General features: G+C 39.0%; 1 protein-coding gene across 1 annotated transcript in view; it reads right to left on the bottom strand.

Annotated features, from left to right (window-relative positions):
* Positions 1–4,471: 4,471 nt before the first annotated feature.
* Positions 4,472–24,011, bottom strand: part of FBN2 (fibrillin 2) — a 152,697-nt gene continuing 133,157 nt past the window's right edge. The window contains exons 56-65 of the mRNA XM_025177307.2: positions 21,285–21,410; positions 20,657–20,863; positions 18,892–19,017; positions 17,793–17,915; positions 14,638–14,754; positions 13,619–13,747; positions 11,075–11,194; positions 9,682–9,913; positions 7,723–7,888; positions 4,472–6,367 (exon numbers count right to left, since the gene is read on the bottom strand). Coding sequence (XP_025033075.1) covers positions 6,002–6,367; positions 7,723–7,888; positions 9,682–9,913; positions 11,075–11,194; positions 13,619–13,747; positions 14,638–14,754; positions 17,793–17,915; positions 18,892–19,017; positions 20,657–20,863; positions 21,285–21,410 — 1,712 coding nt within the window. The 3' untranslated portion in view covers positions 4,472–6,001. The remainder of the gene's footprint in view (positions 6,368–7,722; positions 7,889–9,681; positions 9,914–11,074; positions 11,195–13,618; positions 13,748–14,637; positions 14,755–17,792; positions 17,916–18,891; positions 19,018–20,656; positions 20,864–21,284; positions 21,411–24,011) is intronic.

Raw genomic sequence — 24,011 nt, forward strand, 5'->3', positions numbered from 1 at the left:
CCACACTACTGATGCTAGAGTGTGTGATTGGGAGAAAAGACTTTGCTAGCCCTCCTCTTCTATCTTATTTTAGGATAAAGAAGGAGAGGAAGACAGTATGGCAGAAATTGCAATACGATGGCTGAACTCCAACATCCTGGTTCAAGCCTCGACTTATCTTTGGAGGAATCTAGGCTTCTGTCGGATTAGAATTTAGCCCCACAACTTAGCCTTCCTTTGCATTTACTTTCCTCCAGGAAAAAAGGAGCAGGTATGAACTTGCTATCTGGGCTGTACAAGCTTGCCAATTTTTTTGAATATGCAATATTGTTTTATTGTCAATTTATAGCAGAGTTAGCAGTGAGAATATTTCTGGAAAGTGACAGGAAAAGTCCTTTTCATCTCCCTCCAGTTTGCTTTCCCTTCCAGCAAGGTTGCTAGAAGCATCTCAGCTGGCCTCTCCATTCCTGTCTATGCAAGCGAGCAGTTTGAATGGAACCAGATGTGTCAGGGGGGAAACACAAGGAGATTAAGAGCACACCTTTGTCATACGGAAGTGGTCAAGCGCCATCTCGTGGTCACAGAGAAATGCAGATCCTGCTTTTGGAGCATCGTGGGGAAGGGAAGTTGTTGAGGATACATTATTGAGAATTCCGTTTTAATACCAAATTATAGAACCTATCTGGCCCAAATGACTGCTGCAGCTGGCACATTTTATATCTGCTACACACTGATTAGAACCTCAATACATCAATGCAATGAACCTCTATGTCTGTCTGACTGCTAGACTTTTGGATTATAATCTGGATAAGGTTTTCAGCAGTCATCACATTGAAACTCTCTTCTTTTAGCTCCAGCATTACCTGTACAACATTCAGGAAAATCTCCTTCCAGCATTGAATGTGTTAATTCTATAGACCTGGCAAGATTTACTTCTGTTGTGCTTTCAGCAAAACATACATTGCAATATAGACATTTAATGTGTGATGATTTCCCCAAACCACCTCAGTTTCTAATGCAAGGCTTTTTTGTTTCCGAAGCCTTATCGAACCCATATGCACATTCAACAAACCAAGAGCTACACTTGGAACTAAAATAGTCTATCGTTTTATGATGGAGGTACACAACACATACATGTTCAGGAGGAAAACGTCTGAGAACATAAAAGAGTCGCTTCTGCCAGCGTCACTAGATTAAGCATTGAGGAGAAGGGTCATTGAAAAAAGCTCTTAATCCAAATAATGCAACTGTTCTCCTGGAACAGAACTTCCAAGAACATTATTTGGAGTGTAGGAGACTGCTTGCAGTGCCCACCCCAATTTCTCCAGCTTTTGGGGGAAGATGCTGAAGATACCCGGCCCTTAAATCCCCAAGCCAGCATTTTTCAACCTACCTTCTGCTGCTTTCAAAAGCAGAGCAGGCACACGTTTAAATAAAGGTAGGGCCAAGTGGAGCCAGATACTTTAACAGTCTTTGAAGAAGGGAAGAATGAAGTAGAACCTGATTCTGTACATTACTGTGTACAATCTGACAACTCAACTGAATGTAAGGAATGTACTATAAGAGGAAAAAAATAAGAACGAAGCACAGAAGCTTGATGTCTTCCATATAGGTTGGCCTATATTTCCCATAATTCCCTAGCCAGCATGATACTCTGCCAGGTTATCTGGGAATTATGGGCCTTGAAGCGCTGCAGATACTAAAAAGTATAATCAGTCTGCTACACTTTCATGTGCAAATGCACACATTCAGGCTTACTCAGTGCAACAGGAACAGGTGTAAGAGTTCCACCATAGGTGCACAACACGTCCGGTTCAAATCTGGGATTAATTTTTAAAAGTAGGATCATTCTGACTCAACGTTCATTTACCTGGAATGGAGCAGAATTGGTCTGAGCCTTGCCAGCCTGGTGCCTGGCCTCTACAAAATTCCAATTCCAATCTTATTTGCCAGAGTAGCTGCACCAAAAGAGAAAAAAATATTTTAATATCTAGCTAAAATGCCATATTGGGGAGAGGAGAATGGTACTGAAGTTTTCCCCACATTAGGATGATCCTTGCAGTCAGGCCCCAGTCAGAAAAGTTGGTTGGGGGAGTAGAGGAAAACCCAGGGGTTAAGAGATTAGCATTTGCTTTGTCTCATTCTGATTTATGGAAAAGACCAGGGACTGATTCCTTACATTGCTTTACCTCCTGATGATCAGCTCATCTGCATAATTCCTTATAAGCCCCCCCTCTTTTGAAAATGCCTCGTCAATTTATCTGCTTCCAATCTGTTATTCATGGGCTACTATCAGAGCCAGCATCTGGGACGTGGGGGGGGGGGCGGGGCGTGCAGTGGCAGAAAGATGGAAACTGCATCATGCCTTTGTGTCACAAGCACACACCCCTTTTTTGTGTGGCATATTGCATGCACCTACAAAAAGGGGGAGCTCACAACACAACAGTGCCACACTACCTCATTTTGACAAAAGCAGCAAGATCCTTCAAACACCCATGATCAGAGCATCTTTGATCGTATGCTGTTCCAAACAACAAAACTAGAAGTCCTTTAAAAACAAAAAAGATATTTAAAAAGCATATTTAAAAAGATATTTAAAAAGAATCTCCAGCACTGATTTTATGATTTGGTATACTTTGGCACCTCATAATGAACAGCTTGTAGCCACTTTACTTTTAAATATGTTTTATAGATGTACATAAATTGGAAGTGTTAATCACTAAGAGCTCATTGCATCTGTTAATAATAATTAAGTAAATATTTTCCTGCCAAACTGAGATCACCAGCGTAAGAGGATTGCTGACCTTGAAGCCTGGTTGGTCATCTCTTCTTCTCCAGAATATAGAGCAGTGTTTCTCAACCTTGGCAACTTCAAGCTGTGTGAACTTCAACTCCTAGAATTCCCCAGCCAGCATGCTGGGGAATTCTGGGAGCTGAAGTTCACACAGCTTGAAGTTGCCAAGGTTGAGAAACACTGATACAGAGGATGTTTTTGTTCAGGGAGAGGCAGGGACTGAGGGCCTCATCTGTTATCACCATTTTTTAGACAATAAACGTAGGGTCCCAGAAGCCTTGCATCCTTCTGCCTGCAATTCTGCTGCTGCTCTGCCCTCAGAGCAGACAAGTGTTAGCAGCAGCTTTTTTTATAGTCTAACAACGCTTTGCCAAAAATAGTCATGTGTGTATGCACTGATTTATGCACTGCCTACTTTCCTCAGGACTCAAGGCGGTTTATTATCCCATGCAATAAAAACAGAAGAGTAGTAAGGAGGCCATCAGCACCTTGAATTGTCTCAGAAAAAAAGCCTTTTTTAAAGATCTTTCTTCTTAAAAATCAAGTTGTCAGGGCAGCCACCCAGAAGCCTCGGGGGGGGGGGGGCAATCCTCAACTCCTCTCTGTAGGTGGGTGCGTGGGTTCATGGTATCTAGGTGGGGGACCAGAGCTGTCATGCCACCGAGTCCTGGGGCCAGGCATGTTGAGACCCAACCCAGGCAGGGAGCATCCCTTCCTCCACCCAGCTCTTGCCTTTTCCTCGGTGCTTTGCAGGGACAGAAAGGTCTCAGAGCCTGGAAATTACAGTGGTACCTCGGGTTACGAACGCCTCTGCTAACAAACTTTTTGGGTTACGACCAGCTCCGGCCGCAAAAATTTACCTGAGTTTGCGAACTCCGCCTCGGGGTACGAACAGGATCTGCGGCCATTTTCCCGCCCGTGACACGTGGTCCGCGGCCATTTTCCACCCCTGACACGTGGTCCGCTGCCATTTTTTACCCGACACGTGGTCTGCGGCCATTTTTCCACCCGACACGTGGTCCACAGCCATTTTCCGCCCCTGACACCTGGTCCGCAGCCATTTTTCCGCCCCTGACATGTGGTCCACGGCCATTTTCCGCCCCTGACATGTGGTCCGCGGCCATTTTCTGCCCGACACGTGGTCGTAGAGAGGGGGACTCTCCCTCCAAGCAATAGCCGCTTCCCTGTCCTCCACGCCAGAACGGATTAACGGTAATTACATTGAACCTTATGGGAAAATTTGCTTCGGGGTGCGACCAATTCGGGGTGCGACCAGAGTCACGGAACGGATTAAATTCGTAACCCGAGGTACCACTGTACTGCACTCCGATTCTCTTTTTGTCTGCTTGGATTAAATTAATCACTGGTGGTTAATTTAGGGGCACCACTTAACACAGTCTGTTAAATAAAGATTACTAAGACATTAACTGGATGCATTATTCAGTTTCTCAGTATACTTTGACACACAATGTGCAAATTGAGCCCCTTTTTGTACTTTCCACCTGCCCCATTTTTCAGAGTCACATTTTTTGGTTGTATCTTAGGAAAGTGCTACAATCCAATGAGGAACCAATGGTAGTCCTGTGCAGGTTCTGCAAAATTGAACATGAGGAGAGAAAACACACCCTCTCACCATTATTCACTCCTAATCTTATAAGGTTGACCATCTCCCATATCAAAACAACACAGCTACCAGAAAATAAGTTTTATTTCAGGAAAAGTGATGCTGTATTAGTACAAAGACCAACAAAATAATACTGCTTCTTCTCAAAATGTAATTTACAAGGTTTTCTTCTTTCCATAAAAGAAAATACACAGAAAATACAGAATATGAACCAAAACAGGGAGCACAACTTCTGGCTAATTTTTGATCAGCACAAGTAAAAAAAAAAAAAAAAAAAAAGAGCAGACATGGAATGTGCTTTGGGTTGGTTCACACGTGAGGGGTTTTTTTCATATGACCTGTAACAAGTACCAGCTGTCATTTATAGCACCATGGTGACATACACTTACTTATTAAATGGCACATTAAAAAAAAAAAAAAAAAAACACTAAAGAAGACTAAATGCCAACTCATTGTACAAAGGTAACTCTTATAAAATAGGCTATGATAAAACGAGACATATTGTATATAACTACAGCATTAATGAACATTCTTATTTTCCAATACGCATTTTTTCCATGCAGCATGAATAGCGTACACATATGGCAATTCTGCAATAGCTCAGTTGTGTTTATTTCAGGGCGAATCCGAGCCAGCACCACTTAGAATGAAATATCAAGTGTTCGCTTCTAAGAATACATGATTTGTAATCAGCTGCCTACAGTAACGCAAGTATGTTGAGCACCTTTTGTTGTAGTGAATGAGGTTTGTATGATATAGTGAGGTTACCTGAAGGAAATACAGTACGGCTTGGCCTGCAATACTAAGGATATCACAAGCCATCCAGATGTTTTGTTACAGTGGTTGCACATCATTTCCATGACTACTCTAGTCTTTATGACATGCGTGTTGAGCATCAGCACCAAATTTAAAGTTGAAATTCTGATCATGGTTATTTAAGATAAATATCTTGCTCAGCAAAAAGAAAGCCCCGGGGAAGCATATTACAGTACTCATTTGATCATGTGACATTTTGTTTTTTATGTTTTATGGACCACAGGCACAATACTGAGAGGAAACTTTGTCAATCTATTAGTTTCTGTCCTTTTTTTTTCTAAAATACCTAATACATGTAATAGTTCAAATTCATAAAATCGCAAAGAAAAACAAGTTTTCTTTTTCTTTTTTAACACAGATTGTTAATTTCTCCATATATTACTGCATTAAAAATAAATAAAATCTCTATTTTTAATTTAGGAACTACAGCAAAATACCCAATATGCTAGACTGCTTATAGGAAAAAAGTAGCTCATGTTTTGTGCCATTTAGTGCCATATATGATCTTTTAAGCACATTTTTTTTTAAAGTATACTTAAAATTGAGGTTATATAGACAATATAGTAACCATGATTGTTGGCATTGTAATCAAAGCTCTGGCCACAGAAAAGTCAAGGTCTATCCTGCAGTCTTGTTCAGGATGGAAAGATGCAGAGGTCACTATTCTTTGCAATTTTTGGTCTTTTGAAAAAGTAAGCCATTGACCCCTTTAAAGCTTTCAAACCAAAGTATGGTAAGATATGTGAATGGAAGGGACTCCTTCATGATGGGGGTGAGGAAGGAAGGTTTTAGTAGAGTTCAATCCAAAGTCTCATTTTAAGAGCTTCTCCAAGTTCTCCTAGGAGGTAGTTGTCCTCGTTGCTTTCTTCCAACTTCTTTAGCTCTTCCTTTTTGTACAGAGGAATGCTTACTATTTCCAGTGTGTAAATACCAGCCATGGCTTTTTTCTTAGCAACTTGAAGATAACTGAGCCCATCTTTCTGATGTATCCGGAAGGTGCTGTTGTGATTACCAAAGGAGATAACATAGCGGTTGTGATTTGTGAGGGGCTGTATTGCGGGCATGAGATCTAATATATGCTCTTTATTGCCAAGGCCAGATATGCTGAACCTCATCCTCAATGGAAGATCAATGTCCAAACTTTCCAAACTGATCTGTTAAAGCAAAAATAAAAGGTGAGAGCAAAAGGCACAGGCAAACTTCACGATTTCTGTTTAGACAATATTTTTTTTTACCATGGATTATTAATTATTCTAATTTCTCATCATTGCTGCTTCCCTGCTACTGGGTTTAGAATGTCACCAAGAGCTCAGGTCCAGAAGCTGCATTTCAAGGCATTTATAGAAGGCAAGCAGACATCTCCCACTCTCCCAGAATACAAAACCATCTTTTGTGCTCTGCTAATTTACTGGTTGATTTGTTCAATAGGAAAATACAGAATCTGCATAGGACCTAGGAAATACTGATCAATATACTTTTATCATATCAGCAAAGCAGCATTCCCCACACGCAGCTCTTCAGATGTGTTAGACTTCATTTCCTATGTTTTGTTGGCTGGTAGGAGAAATGTACATGGGTGATGAAGTCCAATTTACCTAGAGGAAGGTGAACATGAAGTAATTCCCCGCCCCTGATGAGAAAGTCTCAGTTCACTGTTTTTTCATTTCAATAAAACAATTGTGGGGAGAGTGTGTGTGCTATCCACAAATATCTAATAAATTGGAAAGCATATCATCATGGAGGTTTACATCATTTGTGTGATGACATAATCAAATGGCACAAAATCTCATTTTACATCATTTGTGTGATGACCTCATTACATATGCATAATGAGGCCATTACACACATTAAGACATTTATAACATTTGCATAATCACAATTAGGCAAATTACATAAACTGCAGCGAACATTTGGTCCATTGTATGCAACATCCTTTCCATTATGCACTGAAATTTCATTGCAGTTGTAGTGACTACTCTGGTGAGAATAACCATGGAACAAGAAAAAACAGTCAATTAAAAGTGGGAATCAGTTGACAAGAACAAAATCAGTAATTTTATTTTAATTCCTGAAACTTAGAGGCCACAACTCCAAAATGAGTCTGGATGGCTTACATCAAATTTAATAAAGTAATCATATGACTTTATGAGTTTTTCTAGGATCCCTCAATATTCTGCAGTAGCAGTCTTTTCCTGTAATGATTACTCATTTATTTTAAATCCCATTGTTTTGCTCTATTTGTATATATAAACTCTCTTTGAAACTGGAGGGGCAGAACTACTATGCATAACTATTATGCATTCTGTAGTAGCTCTATGCAAGCTCATGTAAGAAACTGCTATTGACAGAACACAGTAGACAGAAGGATATCGTTCTTGATGCTAATAATGCAAGATTATTAGTAGTTTCTTTTCAAAGCCACATAAGATTCTGACAAATTCAGTGGAAGCATTTCTTAGATCTGGTTTTGGAACAGCAAGTGAAAATCAGCTATGCAGTTTTTGCTTACCTCTGCAGGCTGAGATTGATTGAGACTTCTTTTCTTCCTGCTGTCTTTTTGGGAGTATCCATTAATTTTACACTCATAACATGCTTCTGGAGACAAAGCATTCTCCTCACCTTGATCCACTGGTAGATACTGGCCTTTACTAAACCCCATACCTGAGACACAGTGTCTGTTGAATAACATAATCATATTAGCACCAGAAGAAAGAAGCCTTTTTGTTGCCATATTGCTAGTTCATAAGAGAAATTCATGATGTGTTATGCATCAGATCATAACCCCAAGTTGTAATCATTTTGTGCAAACAAATTCCAGACTTTAATTATGCATTTCCTTCTCTATGTTTTGAATCTTTTAGTTTCAAAGAGGGATTTATTCCTTTCTAAACTTTTTATCAGCTTCCTCACTGATTTTGCTTGTGGGAAGCTGTCAGGGAAGTTCGCAAATGGTGATCCCGTAACTGCGAGATGCTGCAACCATCGTAGTAATGAGCTGGTTGCCAAGCACCCAAATTGTGATCACATGACTGTGGGGATGCTGCAACGGCCACAACTTCGAGGACTGGTTGTAAGTCCCCCTTGTTCAGTGCCATTGTAACTTTGAACAGTTGCTGAACAAGTGGTCATCACCTAAGGGCTACCTGTAGCACTGAAAGTATTTGGTGTAGTTATAAGACATTAAGAGATGGGATTTTACTCTACCACTTGACTATCCCCAAGTGACTTGATGAGAATGGTTCAACTGGTGGAACAATGGCGGAAAGGAGACACAGGATACTCTAGGAAAAAAGAGTATAATCTCTTTCCTAATTTAGGCAGCAGAAAAACTCTACTGATTAAAACTCCTGCTGAAAAGAGCTATTCTGTCAATAGAGGTGTTACCCTGGAGTACCTCGGTATTTAATTTTCATCCCATATGAATTTGTAGATTCCGTATAATTGTAAAGAAATCACTACAGCTGCCATATTATTCAGTTTCATAAATAAAGACATTTTATGTTTAAGCAACAGGTATAGGATTTGGCTTGGAAAAACTTAAAATTTGCTGGAATAACATGCATTCAGTGCAAGTTTGATAAAGGGAGAACAGTGGAGCCAAATGAGTCTGTAACTGGCTGGTAGCACTGTTTAAAAAAAACCCTGATGATAATCAGCACTGAGTTGGGTATGAGTTAGACAGATGTTACAGATACATTCTTTTTTTGTGGAGGACTAGATTACAACAAAAAAATTATAGTTTCTACGTACTGGCTGTTTCAAGGCAGTCTTAAACATTCTACCATTCGTGAAAGCATAAAATGAAATCAGAGGTCACAAAGGTTATTGCGCTAGTAGAAAACTAGTATTTATTAATTAATTGGGATTTTTTAAAATAATATTGAGATTTTAAAGTTACAAAGTTAAAAGTTGGAAATGAAAAAGAAAATTGAAAATACAAATTATAAAGAAAAGGAAAAGAAAAAGTGAGATAAAGTAAAAGAAAAAAGATATGAAAAATAGATAACTTCCAATCTATCTCTGGTCTTAGGAATAGTAAGACTATCATAAGTGCTAGTTTTTAATACATTAAGTAGGAGTAATTCTTTGTCAAAACATATCCCATTACATTTATAATCTAATCTTCAAATCCCCATGTAAGCTTCAGCCACCTGCATTTTGCAAATAGTCCATCAATGGTTTCCATTCTTTAAGGTAATAGTTATTTGAGTTTTCTTTTAATAAGCAAGTCAGTTTATCATTTTCTGCCATTTCCATCAGTTTTAACAACCATTCTTGTATTGTTGGTATTGTCTGGGTTTTCCAAAATTGTGCATAAAGAAGTCTTGCTGCAGTAATCATGTATTGAGTAAATTAATTGTGATTTGACTCTCCCAAGATAATAGAAATTGCTTCATATTAAAATATGTTGGTCACTCACAGTTTTGTAGAAGATGCAGGCATGTGTCTGTCACAGTCAACTACTCACCCTTGCCCTGCTCTGTAATATCCCGGGGGGCAGCCACAAAGGTATCCGCCTTCAGTGTTGGAACAGCCGTAATTGCAGGGATTCTTAGTAGAGGAGCATTCATTGACATCATGGCAAGCACTTGTGAGCTGATCATAAGAGAATCCAGAGGGACACGCACACTTGTAGCTTCCAAGAGTGTTGTAGCACGAAGCTGAGCCACAAATACTAGGACTTGAGCATTCGTTTTCATCTGTTGGGCAATTGATAACACACCTTTTTAAGTATACAGATTTTATCAAGGGAGAACTTGTCAAAACAGTGACTAATTCCAAATGCTCATAAATGTATTTCCAGGTTTTCTTTTTAAGATTGGAATAGAGAAGTGGGTGTTATTTTAAAGAACACAGAATAATAGAATAAGTATATTTCATTTTAATAGTAGGGGTTGGTATAACACCTAGCAATGTGATGGGGCGACTGAGCTTTTTTTCTCTTTTCAGCACAAGTATATCACTTGGAAGGCTACAAGTTTCTTCCGAACATGCAGTAATTCGACATATCATTCTGAAATGATTTCTACTGCATTGATGCTTCATTATATAACTTGTGGTTATTATTCCCATTTCCAGAGGATCCTCTTCTCTCCCAGCACAGAATCCTAGGACCTATACTGACCTGTACACAGGCCAGTCCTTGGATCTACTGCAATTTTGGGCCATATGATCATGTTGGCTACAGAGCAGTATTTTTAGAGTTACAGGTAGTCCTTGCTTACTGACCACCTCATTTACCAACCATTTTAAGTTACGATGGAGCTGAAAAAGTAACTTTATGACCAGTCTTCACATTTAGACCCATGCAGCGTCCCCATAGTCACGTAATCAACATTTGGGCACGATGCAATCAGCAGGCATTTATGGCAGTCACAGCGTTATGCAGTCAGGTGATTGCCAATTGTGTGCTTCACAACTGGCTTGCGACAAGCAGAGTCAGTGGAGAAGGTGGCAGTAAAATTGGAAGTTGCAGTCACGTGATGTCTTGCTTAACAACTCACTTAATGACCAAATGGAAAGTGATGTTGTAAGTTTGTTGCAATCATGTTGTTTCACTTAGTGACTGTGGCACTTAGCAACGGAGTTGCTGGTCCCAATTGTGGTTGCTAAGCAAGGACTACCTGTAGTATAATATTAATTAGAGATCCAGAAGAAAGCAATGGTAAATTATTTTGGTACTGTTGCCAAGAAAACTTTGTGGAAGTCTTTGTGGAAAAGTTAATTTTTTTACATTTAGGCACACCCCATGAAGGAACAAATGATATAAAATAAAGTAATTCTGGGTTTCTGCACACTATTTTTCTTCTCTACCTCACATCATTAATTCTGGAACTCTCTGTGTAAAATGAGTTTCTTACCGACACATTGATTCCACTGGTAATGCTGGATAAATCCTTGTGGGCAGCTGCATCTATAGCCACCAAGAATATTTTGGCAGCCATGTTGACATCTATGATTTCCTTCACACTCATCCACATCTACAAATAAAGATATTATGGTAAAGAAAAAGAGAAAAGAATGAAATAGCAAATAATTTGCTAAATTTGGTGTATATATCTATAGAAGAACAATTCCATGTGACCCAATGAGACGTTCTTTTGAGTTATTATGCACAGGATTGTATTATTATTAAAAAAATTTATTAGGAGGGAAGTATATTCAAGCTGTAAAAATCCTCTGCAACCATTACAAGCCAGGAAGGTAGTGCTTCAATTTTTTCTCCCTCCCTCACTTAAGGATAGGAAGGAATCAAAGGCCAGGAGGACAGCCCTACCCTTAGCCATTCAGTTAAACAGTATTTATGAGAAGCAGCTGCTCTTTCTAGGGATGATGTAACAGCTGCACATGGTTAGTTAAAATGTTCAGTTTGCTTACTGGCTACTGAGAAGAGGAACAGGACATGACTCAGCTAAGTGAAAGGATGGAAGATTTATTAAATATTTTTTAAATTTCAGCCACTCTCCTTTATTTCCTCCCATTCATTCATTGGATCTGTAGACCATCCCATTCCAAATTATTCTGGAAGGCTTTACAAAATTAAAACAACAGTAAAATACAAAACAACCACAGCAATCAAAACAGCATCCATTCAGGGAGCAAAAACTCTCCACATTCCTCATAATGCCCAGAACCCATCCATCTACTAACCTAAGGCCTGTGGAAAAAGCCAGGTTTTTAAAGCACACTTAAAGATGGGGCAAGGTGGGAGCCATGTTCCAAAGAGCAGGAGCTGTGACTGAGAAGGACCCCATTAAATGACATTGCTTAACTGAAGGGACCTGAAGTAAGCCAACGCTGCTGGAATGCACAGAATGGGCAGACATTATGGGAGACAGATGTCCTCCAGCTTGCTAGGCCATATGCCATTTAGGGCTTTATAGGTAATGACCAGCCCCTTAAATTGCACCTGTATGCCAACTGGCAACCAGTGAAACTCATATAACAGGAGTGCTATGTGGGCATCATGAGGTTTGCTCATCATTGCTCATGTTGCCAACTTCTGGACCAGCTGTGCTTTGCAAATGGTGTTTAAGGGCAGCCCCATGTAAAGAGCATTGCATTAATCAAACCATGAGGTGATCAAGGTACGAGTAACCATGTGGAAGGCCTCTTGATCCAGGAACAGGCACAACGAGTGTACAAGCTGTTTCTATAAAAGGCCTTCCTGGCCACAGTTGACACCTGCTCCTTGAGCAGGAGTTGAGAGTTGAGGAAGACCCCCAGATTGTACCCCATCCCAAGCAAGGCAGTGCCACCCAACTCAGGCCTCGTATACCCACAACTACTTGGTTTCACTAGGGTTGAGTTTAAACCTGTTCCTCCCTATCTGGACCTTTATAGGGACAAGACCTCAACAGCATCACTTGACAAGCAAGGGGCTGAGAGTTACAGCTGAGTGTCATCAGCAACAGATGAGCTCCCCTAGTGGCCTCATGTAACTGTTGAACAGGAGGGGAGAAAGCATTAAGCTCTGAGTCACTCTGCATATCAGGGGGTTTGGGCTTGATCATTTCCCTTCCCTCAACATTAATTGGAACTGACTGCAGAGAAAGGAAAAGAACCACCATAACACTACATATCTTATAACCCTGCAACCAGTCCATGTTTAATGGTATTTGGCCATTCTATTTTTCAGAAAACTGATCAGTTTGAAGTTTTTTTCTTAAAATATTGCAATCATAGCAACAGTGATCTAAGGAGTATTGGTAGAGAGGTGTTATCTCCTATGTTCCATTGCTATATCCATCAGAATTTTTAGGGGGTCCAGTTTTTTTTCTAAAAAAATAGCATGAGCGAGATGAACTGAAATCCAGATATATTCTTCAATATTTATGAACTGGATGCACAAAATATTCTCCTACTATTGCATTCTGTCTTGGGAGAAAGCCTGAATCTGGTGCTGAATGGAAAATTTTGAGGTAGTTTTTAATGTACTGCATTCAAGATGGGACAGATAATTCTAATGTGCCGTCTTCTAATTCTGGAAAAGGCTCTAATGCTGGGAAAGGTGGAAGGAAAGAGAAGAAGAGGATGACCAGTAGCAAGGTGGATGGGCTCAGTTAGGATGGCAATGAGTGCATCACTGGGAGACTTGAAAGAACAGGTTAGGGATAGATCGTCATGGAAAAAGTCTATGTGGTCACTAGGAATCGAAAATGACTTGATGGCACATAATCAAAAATTCAAAATCATCCTCCAGAGCCAGGAGCTCTGCCACAACATAAATGACACAATTCCAAGCACACTAAGAGTTAAAAAGAGTTGCACTGAATAATAAAGATTCCAATGATCACATGAATTTATGATATAAGCCTAATACACATAAATATTGTTATTAAGTAATGACCTGGCAATTTCCAGAAATGCCTCCTCTGTATGTAACTTATGATGTTGAACTTTACCTTCACAGTTTAATCCAGTTGAATCTAGAGAGAAACCTCTCTGACATTCACAGGCAAAACTTCCAGGAGTATTTTGACAGATTCCTTTTGATCCACAAAGTGAAGGCTGTGATCCACATTCATTGTTATCTACAAAATGGTATTTCATTTTTATAAATCAGATACCAAAAGAAAAATAAAGAATGCTATGTTTGAATTTTTGCACACCTGTATTCATAACTGATATTCTCAATATCATAAAGACTTGATATCAATCTTGAATATTATCAAGGCTTTTAGTTATAATACATAATGGAAACTATTTGTACCTATTGCATGCTATCAGATCCAGACAACATAGGAAAATTATGGCTTCTCTTTGAGAATGTTTCACAATTTCCCTCCATGTGAAAGAGCTTGCAAATAGCAAGAGATATATGCTAAAGGTCAGTAAGTGGAAAGGTATTATTTGTCCTAGGCGTGATCAAGTGGAACTATGTTAGATTTACACATAGAATTTAGCAACTTCATAAAATGTTCACTAAAATGTTTAATTTTTTTTAACACATGTACACATGCACACATACACAATTTTTCCTGGAATTTGTAAAATGTAATACTAGGATAACAACTGTCTTAATTTATAGCACAAACTGTTTCTAAACCTACAAAGTTCAAATGTTGTACGAGAGGATTCATACACTGTTATTGTTACCGGTAACATTATGTAAATAAAACTCAGGTGCAGGAAGGTCTACCTTTTCAGACAAAATTGGTATTCTCCCTGTTATACTAAAAGCACAGGAAGAAGAAAGTCAGAATTTAACAGCTTTTAACTATTTATTTATATTTCCAGATTTGAAAGCAAAGCTACTGGGAGCTTTGTGTCCTCATTTCAATCTTTTTCTTATTAAATCCTATTAATCTAAACTCAGAGAGATTTATTACTAGCCCTGATTGTTGCTAGGGAGTTCTGACAGATGTTGCATGTTTTTTATGAAAGCAAAAAAACAAAAAAAAACCCCAAAAACTTATTTTACCTATACAGGCTGTATGATGTTGTGTGAAACCTGGTGGGCATTTACATGTGAATCCCCCAAGGGTATTGACGCAAAGAAATTGACAGTTATGCTGTTTAGTTTGACATTCATCAAGATCTAGGAGTGAAAAAATAAGGTGTTTATTTCTTTAAAATGAAGGCAACATGATTAGTTAGTCTAATATTTAATAACATTGTTAGAGCAATCAAAATTGTTTTTAAGTGCAGAGAATTAGCCAAAAGGCTCTCTTTCATATCTCCCTATGTTTTGATTGAACACGATGAGTATCACAATGTAAGTGCTGTCCCTTACAAACATACATGCAGTATCACAATTGATATATCAAAGGGGTGGAGCTTGCCTTGCAATGGCATAACACTCATTGCATCATTTGTTTAGCCACCCCCACCCCATCATAGATATCTCTGGTCCTTACCCATTTTGCCCAGAAGACCCAATCTCTGTGGTAATCAGTATTAGATTTGCTGTGTGGTCTATTCTGTGCACGGGCAGATCTTCACAAAGGATTTTTCTTTGCAGTGCAACATTCTTATTCATGATTCACATGATGCATTTTCCACCTCATCATCCTGGTTGCTATTTTCCTTCAATATGCTGTTGTTTCTTCTACTTCTTTTCAAACAAATAGCCCTGTAACTTCCCACTAAAGCAATTATGCAGGTGGACAATGATGGACAGAGAGATTAATGTATGTAAGTCTTGTTTGCAAAAATTGGGGGTAAGGACTAGAGATGATGAAAGGCTACAGTATATCCTTGCAGCTTTTGAAGGTGATCTTCACAAATTATGTATATAGTACTGTGCAAAAGTTTTAGGCAGGTGTGAAAAATTGCTGTAAAGTAAGAATGCTTTCAAAAATATATATTGTAAATGTTTATGTTTATCAATTTACAAAATGCAAAGTGAGCAAACAGAAGAAAACCCCAAATCAATATTTAGTGTGACCACTCTTTGCCTTCAAAACAGCATCAATTCTTACACTCGCACACTTTGGACACTTGGACAAAGTAAGGGATCTTGTAGGATTAGAGTCAGGTGTATGATTAACCAATTATACCAAGCAGGTGCTAATGAGCATCCATTTCATATGTAGGTTGAAACACAGTCATTAACTGAAACAGAAACAGCTGTAGAGGAGGCTTAAAACTGGGTGAGGAACAGCCAAACTCTGCTACTAAGGTGAGTTTGGGGAAGACAGTTTCATGTCACAGGTCATACACCATGGCAACACTGAGCACAGCAACAAGACACAAGGTAGTTCTACTGCATCAGCAAGGTTTCTCCCAGGCAAGAATTGCAAAGCAGACTGTGGTTTCAAGATGTGCTGTTCAAGCTCTTTTGAAGAAGCACAAAGAAATGGGCAATGTTGAGGACCGTAGACACAGTGGTCAGCCAAGGAAATTAATGCAGCAGATGGAAGATACATCATGTTTACTTCCCTTTGACATCGGAAGATATCCAGCAGTGCCATCAGCACAGAACTGGTGGAAACCAGTGGGACCCAGGCACACCCATCTACTGTTTGGAGAAGTCTGGCCAGAAGTGGTCTTCATGGAAGAATTGTGGCTAAAAAGCCATACCTCTGATGTGGAAACAGGCTAAGTGACTCAACTATGCACAAAAACATAGGAACTAGGGTGCAGAAAAATGGCGGCAGGTGCTCTGGACTGATGAGCCAACATTTGAAATATTTGGTTGTAGCAGGAGGTAGTTTGTTCGCTGAAGGGCTGGAAAGCGGTACAATAACGAATGTCTGCAGGCAACAGTGAAACATGGTGGAGGTTCCTTGTAAGTTTGGGGCTACATTTCTGCAAATGGAATTGCAGATTTGCTCAGGATCAATGGTGCCCTCAATGCTGAGAAATACGGGCAGATACTTATCCATCATGCCATACCATCAGGGAGGTGTGTGATTGGCCCCAGATTTATTCTGCAGCAGGACAACCACCCCAAACATACAACCAATGTCATTAAGAACTATCTTCAGCCTAAAGAAGAACAAGGAGTCCTGCAAGTGATGGTTTGGCCCCCACAGAGCCCTGATCTCAACATCATCGAATCTGTCTGAGATTACATGAAGAGACAGAAGGATTTCAGGCAGCCTACATCCACAGAAGATCTGTGGTTAGTTCTCCAAGATGTCTGGAACAACCTACCTGCCAAGTTCCTTCAACAACTGTGTGCAAGTGTACCTAGAAGAATTGATGCTGTTTTGAAGGCAAAGGGTGGCCACACCAACTACTGATTTGATTTGGGTTTTTCTTCTGTTAGTTCACTTTGCATTTTGTAAATTGATAAACATAAACAGTTACAATATATATTTTTGAAAGCATTCTTACTTTACAGCATTTTTTTCACACCTGCCTAAAACCTTTGCACAGTACTGTATGTGCCGTTCAAGACTCCACCCTAAGCGGCTTTCTCAGAGATTGTTTGTTTTGTTTGGAGTTCTCAGGATCCTAGTTTTGTTACGACTCCATATTCTGTGCTGTCCAGTTTTGCTTTCAGAGAAAGCAACAGGCCTGTCCTGCTGTCAGTTGGGCAGGCAGTGACTTTGGTGAGGGTTTTCTTTATAATGGGTGCGGGGTGAAGGGAATGGCATCCCTGCAAAAGCATAAAAGGGAAGTTACAGGGGTCCCTGAGCAATGCTTCCCCAAGGATTTGTGTATAGGGAAGCATCTTTAAAAACTCACAAAAATGCTCAGTAAGAATGGAATAATGGCAATGTCTTTACACATTTGCATGCAGAACTGCAATATATAAACAATCCAATAGATGCAGTTGGACTCTATAGTTCTAGTTATTATTGTTCACTGAAGTATATGGCCATTTCAGCACTTCCTATTTTATCCAGCATGCCTTGCAATCAAGCAGAAATTGTACTGTACCGTTTGCCGTATGTTCAGAGTAAAAACATTTTTTAACACCACCACTGTGGTGTTTCACAAATGACAGGAACTCCAAGATTGATCCTGCCTGCTTCTTCCCTCACTGCAGTAGAGGCAATGCATCTTGCAAGAACATTGAATCCAATAAGCCAGATTTTATGCTATTCATGTTTTGATTAGCTTTGTTGTATTATATAAGAATAAATTAATTGGTTAGAAAATCCATTGAGTTACTCAATCTTTTACCTCTACAGGACTTTCCATCTTCTTGGAGGCTGTAGCCACGTGGACACGAACATTGGTAGCTTCCTTCAGCATTCTTGCAGATAAAATTGCATGGTTTGGGAGACTGGGAGCATTCATCAAGATCTAATTATAATAATAATTGTCAATCTAATTACAACAATAATTCATATTCAAGTTTAATTTATTCAATAGTATTTGTTCCAACATGAAGCCAGTGAACTATGCCTGATAATGCTTATTTAAAAACCATGTTCAGCTCTAACCAAAGACAAGTTTCTTCATGGTGCAAAAAGGCCAAACAAGTTGGAAATCAGTAAGAATTTCTAAGTTCTCAATTAATAACGGAAAAAATCCTTCAGCTCAATTCAGAATTAGTTAAGCAGTTCCAATCAAATTTGGAAAGTTGATTGAGAAAAAATTATTTCAGAAAGTTTAAACTCACAATATCAAGTTTATAGTTCATATAGGAAGCTATGCAAGCTTGAGTTCCAAATTATAACATTATAAAACAGTGACATCACTACTTTCCAATCTGCATAAAAAGGTATTTCTAAAGGCAAATATACTACCTTGCTTAGAGTAAATTATGATATCAACCCTACTTCCCAATTCCTACTTCATGAAAATCCTTTTTGCTCTGTTCACCAACTTAAATGGAGAGTTTCCCAAGGAAAGTTGAACTACAACTGTCAACTGTACAGCCTCAAAAAAATCCTTATTGTGTGCCTCTTTTCCAGTTTGAGCTATGATACAGTAAGAGAAAGAATGAAAGGGTGAGAGTTAAAATATAAGAAAAAATAAAATTCAAGAAGGAGTTTAATTAGGGGCTGTGGATCTCTACAAAACAAAACAAGAACACTATTTTTGATTAAAATACAGGGATTATGTTAAAAGGCATATTCCTGTTGACATGAGAAGTTGAGACTGTCTTGAATCAGGAATATAATTGTAGAGAACTTTTTATATCTGGAGGAAATGCAAATAAAAAGTTTGAGACTTTACATCAAAATATTTTAAATCACTTATAAAATGGAAAATATAGCAGGTTATAAGATAGTTTCAATATAGAAGTAAAAGTAAAGGCTATGATAAAACTTACCCACACAAGAAGTACCACTAATGTCAGTCGTATAGCCAACTTTACAAAAACATCTGAAGGAACCCATGGTGTTTATGCACTGGCCATGTCTACATAAATTTGACATGACCTTACACTCATCAATATCTATGGAACAAAAAATATGTTGCATTTTTTTATTTTGGCATGTAACTATTTACAGCTAATCAAATACATGACTCCACTAAACAAACATAAATTAAATAGCCATAATCCTACAAGTTTAGGAGTTTTTTGTAGGTGTCAAAGTGCAATATCTTTCTGTCCATGAACAAAAAGATTCACCAGTAGAGAAGCCAACACTCTTACAGACAGAATGAAAATGAGGGCATACTAAGAATTAAAAACCATTGAAAAATTCAGGGTATAATTTTTATAAATAAATAAAGTAAGTAAATCTCAGTGTAACTGTCCCAGCAGGCCTTGGAAGGGTAACAGCTCTTGTAATTATAGTTCTACCCATTGCTCTCAAATGGGAGAAATTTTTCTATAAAAAAACAACCCCTTTTCCTCCCCCGCCCCTGCAAATCTCAGTAGAACCTTGCTACTTTTGTCTCACTCACAGCCAATAGTTTGCTCTATTAATGGTTTAAGAATTTCACTGTTCAAACTGTGATGCCTATTAATATTAATAGCAGGTATTATTTTTACTTATTTTCACTTCTATTTATTTCAATGGAATTTTTAGAGTATGCTACTATGATAAGTACATTTGTTGAGGATGCTTTAGAGAATGTATTTTATTTGGCCCAAAAGGTTTTGTTGAGAATTAGAGAATGCATTGTTACACAACAGTGAGTATCAATGTTTTCAATGAAACTAGAATATGATATTTGGTAGGATGTGCAAAAGAATTGCCATCTTTGGATGGTCCATGTCTTTACAGAAACATGCATGTTTTAGGCAGAAGTGATTTGGGGTAGGGGTGGGGAGTGGGGAAAAGGCAAGACCAGTAGAAGCAGCAGTTCTAGGTACTCAAGCAGTTCTAGGTACCTCAAGCAGAGGTAAGGAAAGGAAGGTGCTGGGAAGATTGGAGTGAAGGGGGGTGAGCAGATTGGTTGGATATGCTATGACTGTCAGTACAGCTTCCTTGAATTCAGCACAGAAATCCTTTTGGTCTGCCCATCCCTTCCCAGAACATCCCACTGCCTTCCTTTCCCCACTTCCCTAACCACTGCCCCCACCACTGTATACAAGAGTGTCCTTTCTACCTGGCCCAGAATAATCATCTCTGGAATCCTCCTGTCTTCCCCGATCCTTGCGCATCCCCTGGCCAGCGTGTACTAGAGCAAGTGAGTATGAGTGTGTGTATGTGTGCATCTATGGGTCATGCTTAGACAACAGTAATTATTAAAACTTTAACCTACAAAAGTATAATTTTACATTAAACTTTGTAATAATAATTTATATTATTAAAATTTTAACCATCAGAGACTATGCTGTACGTTCTCTTGAGACTGGGAAGGTTTGACAATTAATTAACAATGAATTTTCTTGCTGCTTATCAATGAATAATCTTCTCTATAATCTAAATCAATAGAAACTATCCATTTAAACTATTAACTGTGTAGGAAAATTTGTCTGCGAATGAAATTGTTTGATAAGCAATACAACTAAATTATACCACAATATTCTTCCGCTTTCAAAATCAAGAGCATCCTTAGCTTTAAAGGTAATATTATACACCATCTACCCCCCCCGTTAGGAAAAATATAAAAAAATTGTCCTAAGGTCCCATGCAGAATACCTCTCCCATCAGTGGTGTACCCCGGACCATGTGGGCATAGTTTCTTGTACTGAGTTGTTATTAGGAGCGGGCAAATCTCACACTGATTGCCCCACCCTCTTCCACCATCACAACAGCATTCTGATTTGGTGACAAGATTACGGCTACTAGAGGCCATCTGACACATTGTCTGTAAGACTTCAGCAAAGCAGAAACCTTGTCGGTTGTCTGTGTAATAAATTTGGAGAAATAACACACATTTAAGTAAGAAGCATTTGATTCTGTTAAAATAATTTCACATTTTTCAATCGTGATTCCTAGTAGCATTAGTTTTGGAAAAAAAAGATTTTATTTTCATTAAAACAACATCTAAATATATATTTCATGAAATAAAATTAGGATTTTAGCTACAATAGCAGCTTAGCGCTAACCAGCATTTCACGTTTAATAACTTTTATCGCAAATCCTTTGATTGTTGAAAACATATCAATTGGAATAATAACTTATATCTCTTACATCAAACTAAATTTTACAAAATGATCCTCATAATACAGATTAAAGTTAGTAAAGGCTGATCTTTTGAAAAAACAAAAACAAAACTATTCTGTTTCAAACAGACGCAGAAACCAGGGAATATAAATTTACTTGCCAATGCACTCAGTTCCAGATGGGCTTGACTGGAACCCTTCATTACATTCACACACGTAACTTCCAATAATGTTTATACAACGGCCATTTTCACAAACACCAGGCTTACTGTGGCATTCATTTTCATCTTGATCGAAAGAAAACAAAACAATGAAATAGCACAAATGCGAACAGAATAACCACAATTCCCACAATTTGAAATGAAAGCTACACTTTCGATACAGCAGATTAAAAAAAAATCCTACTGAGGCTAAAAAATCCTAGCCTGAGAAACAAGTTATACTGAGTACAAAATAAATGATATTATTTATGCTCTTAGTCCTTATATGCTTGCATTTCTAAAAGCAATTCAATGCGGTTTTTTGTGTGTGGGGGGGATTATTGTTTCATAGGGATCTGCAGGCTGATGTACCAAGCAGCTCTCCATCAGAACTGTTGCCTAATCACTTGCTATTTCCAGGGGAAGAATTCTTAAGAACTTTTCTATCATGGTGAATGGTGGGAGTATGAAAGGATTTAAAGCACCTTTCCCCACGTACTATAGTCTCAATCCTGTTTAGGTCCCCAATCCTATTTATTTACATTTTAAAAAGCACGTAAGCTAGGGGTAAAATGTTGAAACTTGAAACTGGGATACTAAAGAAGAGAATAAAGCGAACCAAAGACAAACACACTGATCTCCAACTTAGGGTTCTAGAGAATGTTTTTCTAGGAGGACAAATATGCAATGTAAGAATGTCCAATAGAAGAGAATACGTATGTGTAGCTCAGGTTTGAACTGTGGAGTCCTTGGTGATCGCTGAGCTTGAAGTTTTCTTGAAGACATTCCATTACCCAACTAGGTAACATTGTCAGTGCTAGTGAGCGCGTGGTTTGCTCCCTGTTTATATACAGTAGCTTGCCCTGGTGGGGGTTGGTGGGGGTGTGGCTTTCTCCTTGGTAGTTCCTTGATTAGGGTATTGTTTTCTGCTTGATTGTCTGCCTGCTGTTAATCCCTGCTTATCTGCTGGAGAGGATGTGTTCTGGTCTTTTGGTTTCCTTCTTAGCTTTTTTATTATTTCTTTTTAATGGCCTGTAAATGTGGTTTATCTCTGTGTGTCTATTGATGTCTGATTTGTCTGAATGCCAACCTTCCAGGAATTCCCTAGTGTTTTTGGATTTAGCTAGGTCTAGGATGCTTACAGTTTTCCAGTTGAAACTATGGTTGAGTCTGTCCATGTGTTGTGAGATTAAGGAGTATTCATCGGTGTCTTCTGACTGCTAGTTGGTGTTCATGGATGTACTCTTTTAGTCTTCTGCCTGCCTGTCCTATATAGTGGCTGTTATATGTATATTATATGTTGCTGTTATATGTATATTTTAACAGTAACTGTATATTATCTAAAACATACTCCTGTTTTCTCTTCTCGGGCTATTGGGTCTTTTGGTTTACTTAAGATATTTTGGAGGGCTTTAGTTGGTTTGTGTGCTACGGTGATGCTGTCTGTTGGCTCTTTCTGAGATGTTTTTGATGTAAGGCAGTGTTATCCTTTCATGGTTTGTGTTGGTTGTGCTGTAGTGGGTTGAATGGTCAGGCACTTCTTGATAAAGTTGCGTGGGTATCCATTTTGTTGTATGATGATGTATAGGTGGTCTGTTTCTTTTTTCTGGTGTTCTGGGTTGCTGCAGTGTGTTTGTACTCATCTGAATAATGTTACACAGCTACTCTTGTGGCAGGGTGGTTGTTGCTTAATGGAACACGGTTAGTGTGGATTGTTTTTCAATAGACTGTCCATCGAAATAAGAAAGAAAGCATAAAAAAAGCTAAGAAGGAAACAAAAAAGACTAGAATACATCGTCTCCAGCAACCTGCACCAGACAAACAATGAAGCAGAAAACAATACCCTAATGAACGAACTACCAAGGAGAAAACCACATCCCCACCAACACTGGCAGGGCAAGCTACTGTATATAATCAGGGAGCAAACCTCATATTCACCACTACTGATGATATTAGCCACAGTCACCCTCTCCACTCTGCACTCCAAGGCCCCTGCTGCCCTGTGCTCCGCGACCCCAGCTAACCTTTGCCATGGCCGGCCTGGCCCTTCGCAAGGCAGCTCCTGGCCACGGGAGGCCATATTCCCCAGGTCTTGCAAGGAAAGTTCCATGCGTGATCTTGGGAAGAAAGCCTTGTGTGGCCAGCAGCTGCCTTGCAAAGGGCCAGGCTAGGCATGCTTGGTCAGCAGTGGGAGCAAGAAGATGATGAAGGTCAGCTAAGGTGGCAGGGGCCACAGAGTTCAGGGGGCCAAAAGGGCATAGATGGGGGGGGATAGGTGAGTGGGAGGAGTTGAAGTGCTCCTGTGGTTGTAAGTGTGGGCAGGCTGCCAAGCACCCAAATTTTGATCACATGACCATGGGGGCGCTGCAACAGCTGTAACTTTGGGAACCGGTTGTAAGTCGTTCAGCACTGCTGTAACTTCAAACAGTCGCTGAACAAATGGTTGTAAGTTGAGGACTACCTATAAGAGCTAATAAAATATACCAGGTCAGTTTGTTTGCCTTGATTTATTAGTAAGATAATGTAATTACTATTTATTCTCACATGACAATTTCTAACGTGTCAACACATTCCAGTCAAATTGTATGTAAGCCTCTTATTATGAGGTTCCTTTGTGAAATATAGATTATTTATTTTTATAATTCTAAATTGACTTGGCAATGTTCTCCTCCATAGTAATCCTAGAAA

The sequence above is a fragment of the Python bivittatus genome, unplaced genomic scaffold (genome assembly GCF_059951505.1).
Source record: "Python bivittatus isolate LINGU-HERP-01145 unplaced genomic scaffold, Pbiv_v1 ctg000850_np1212, whole genome shotgun sequence".
Classification (NCBI taxonomy): Eukaryota; Metazoa; Chordata; class Lepidosauria; order Squamata; family Pythonidae; genus Python; species Python bivittatus.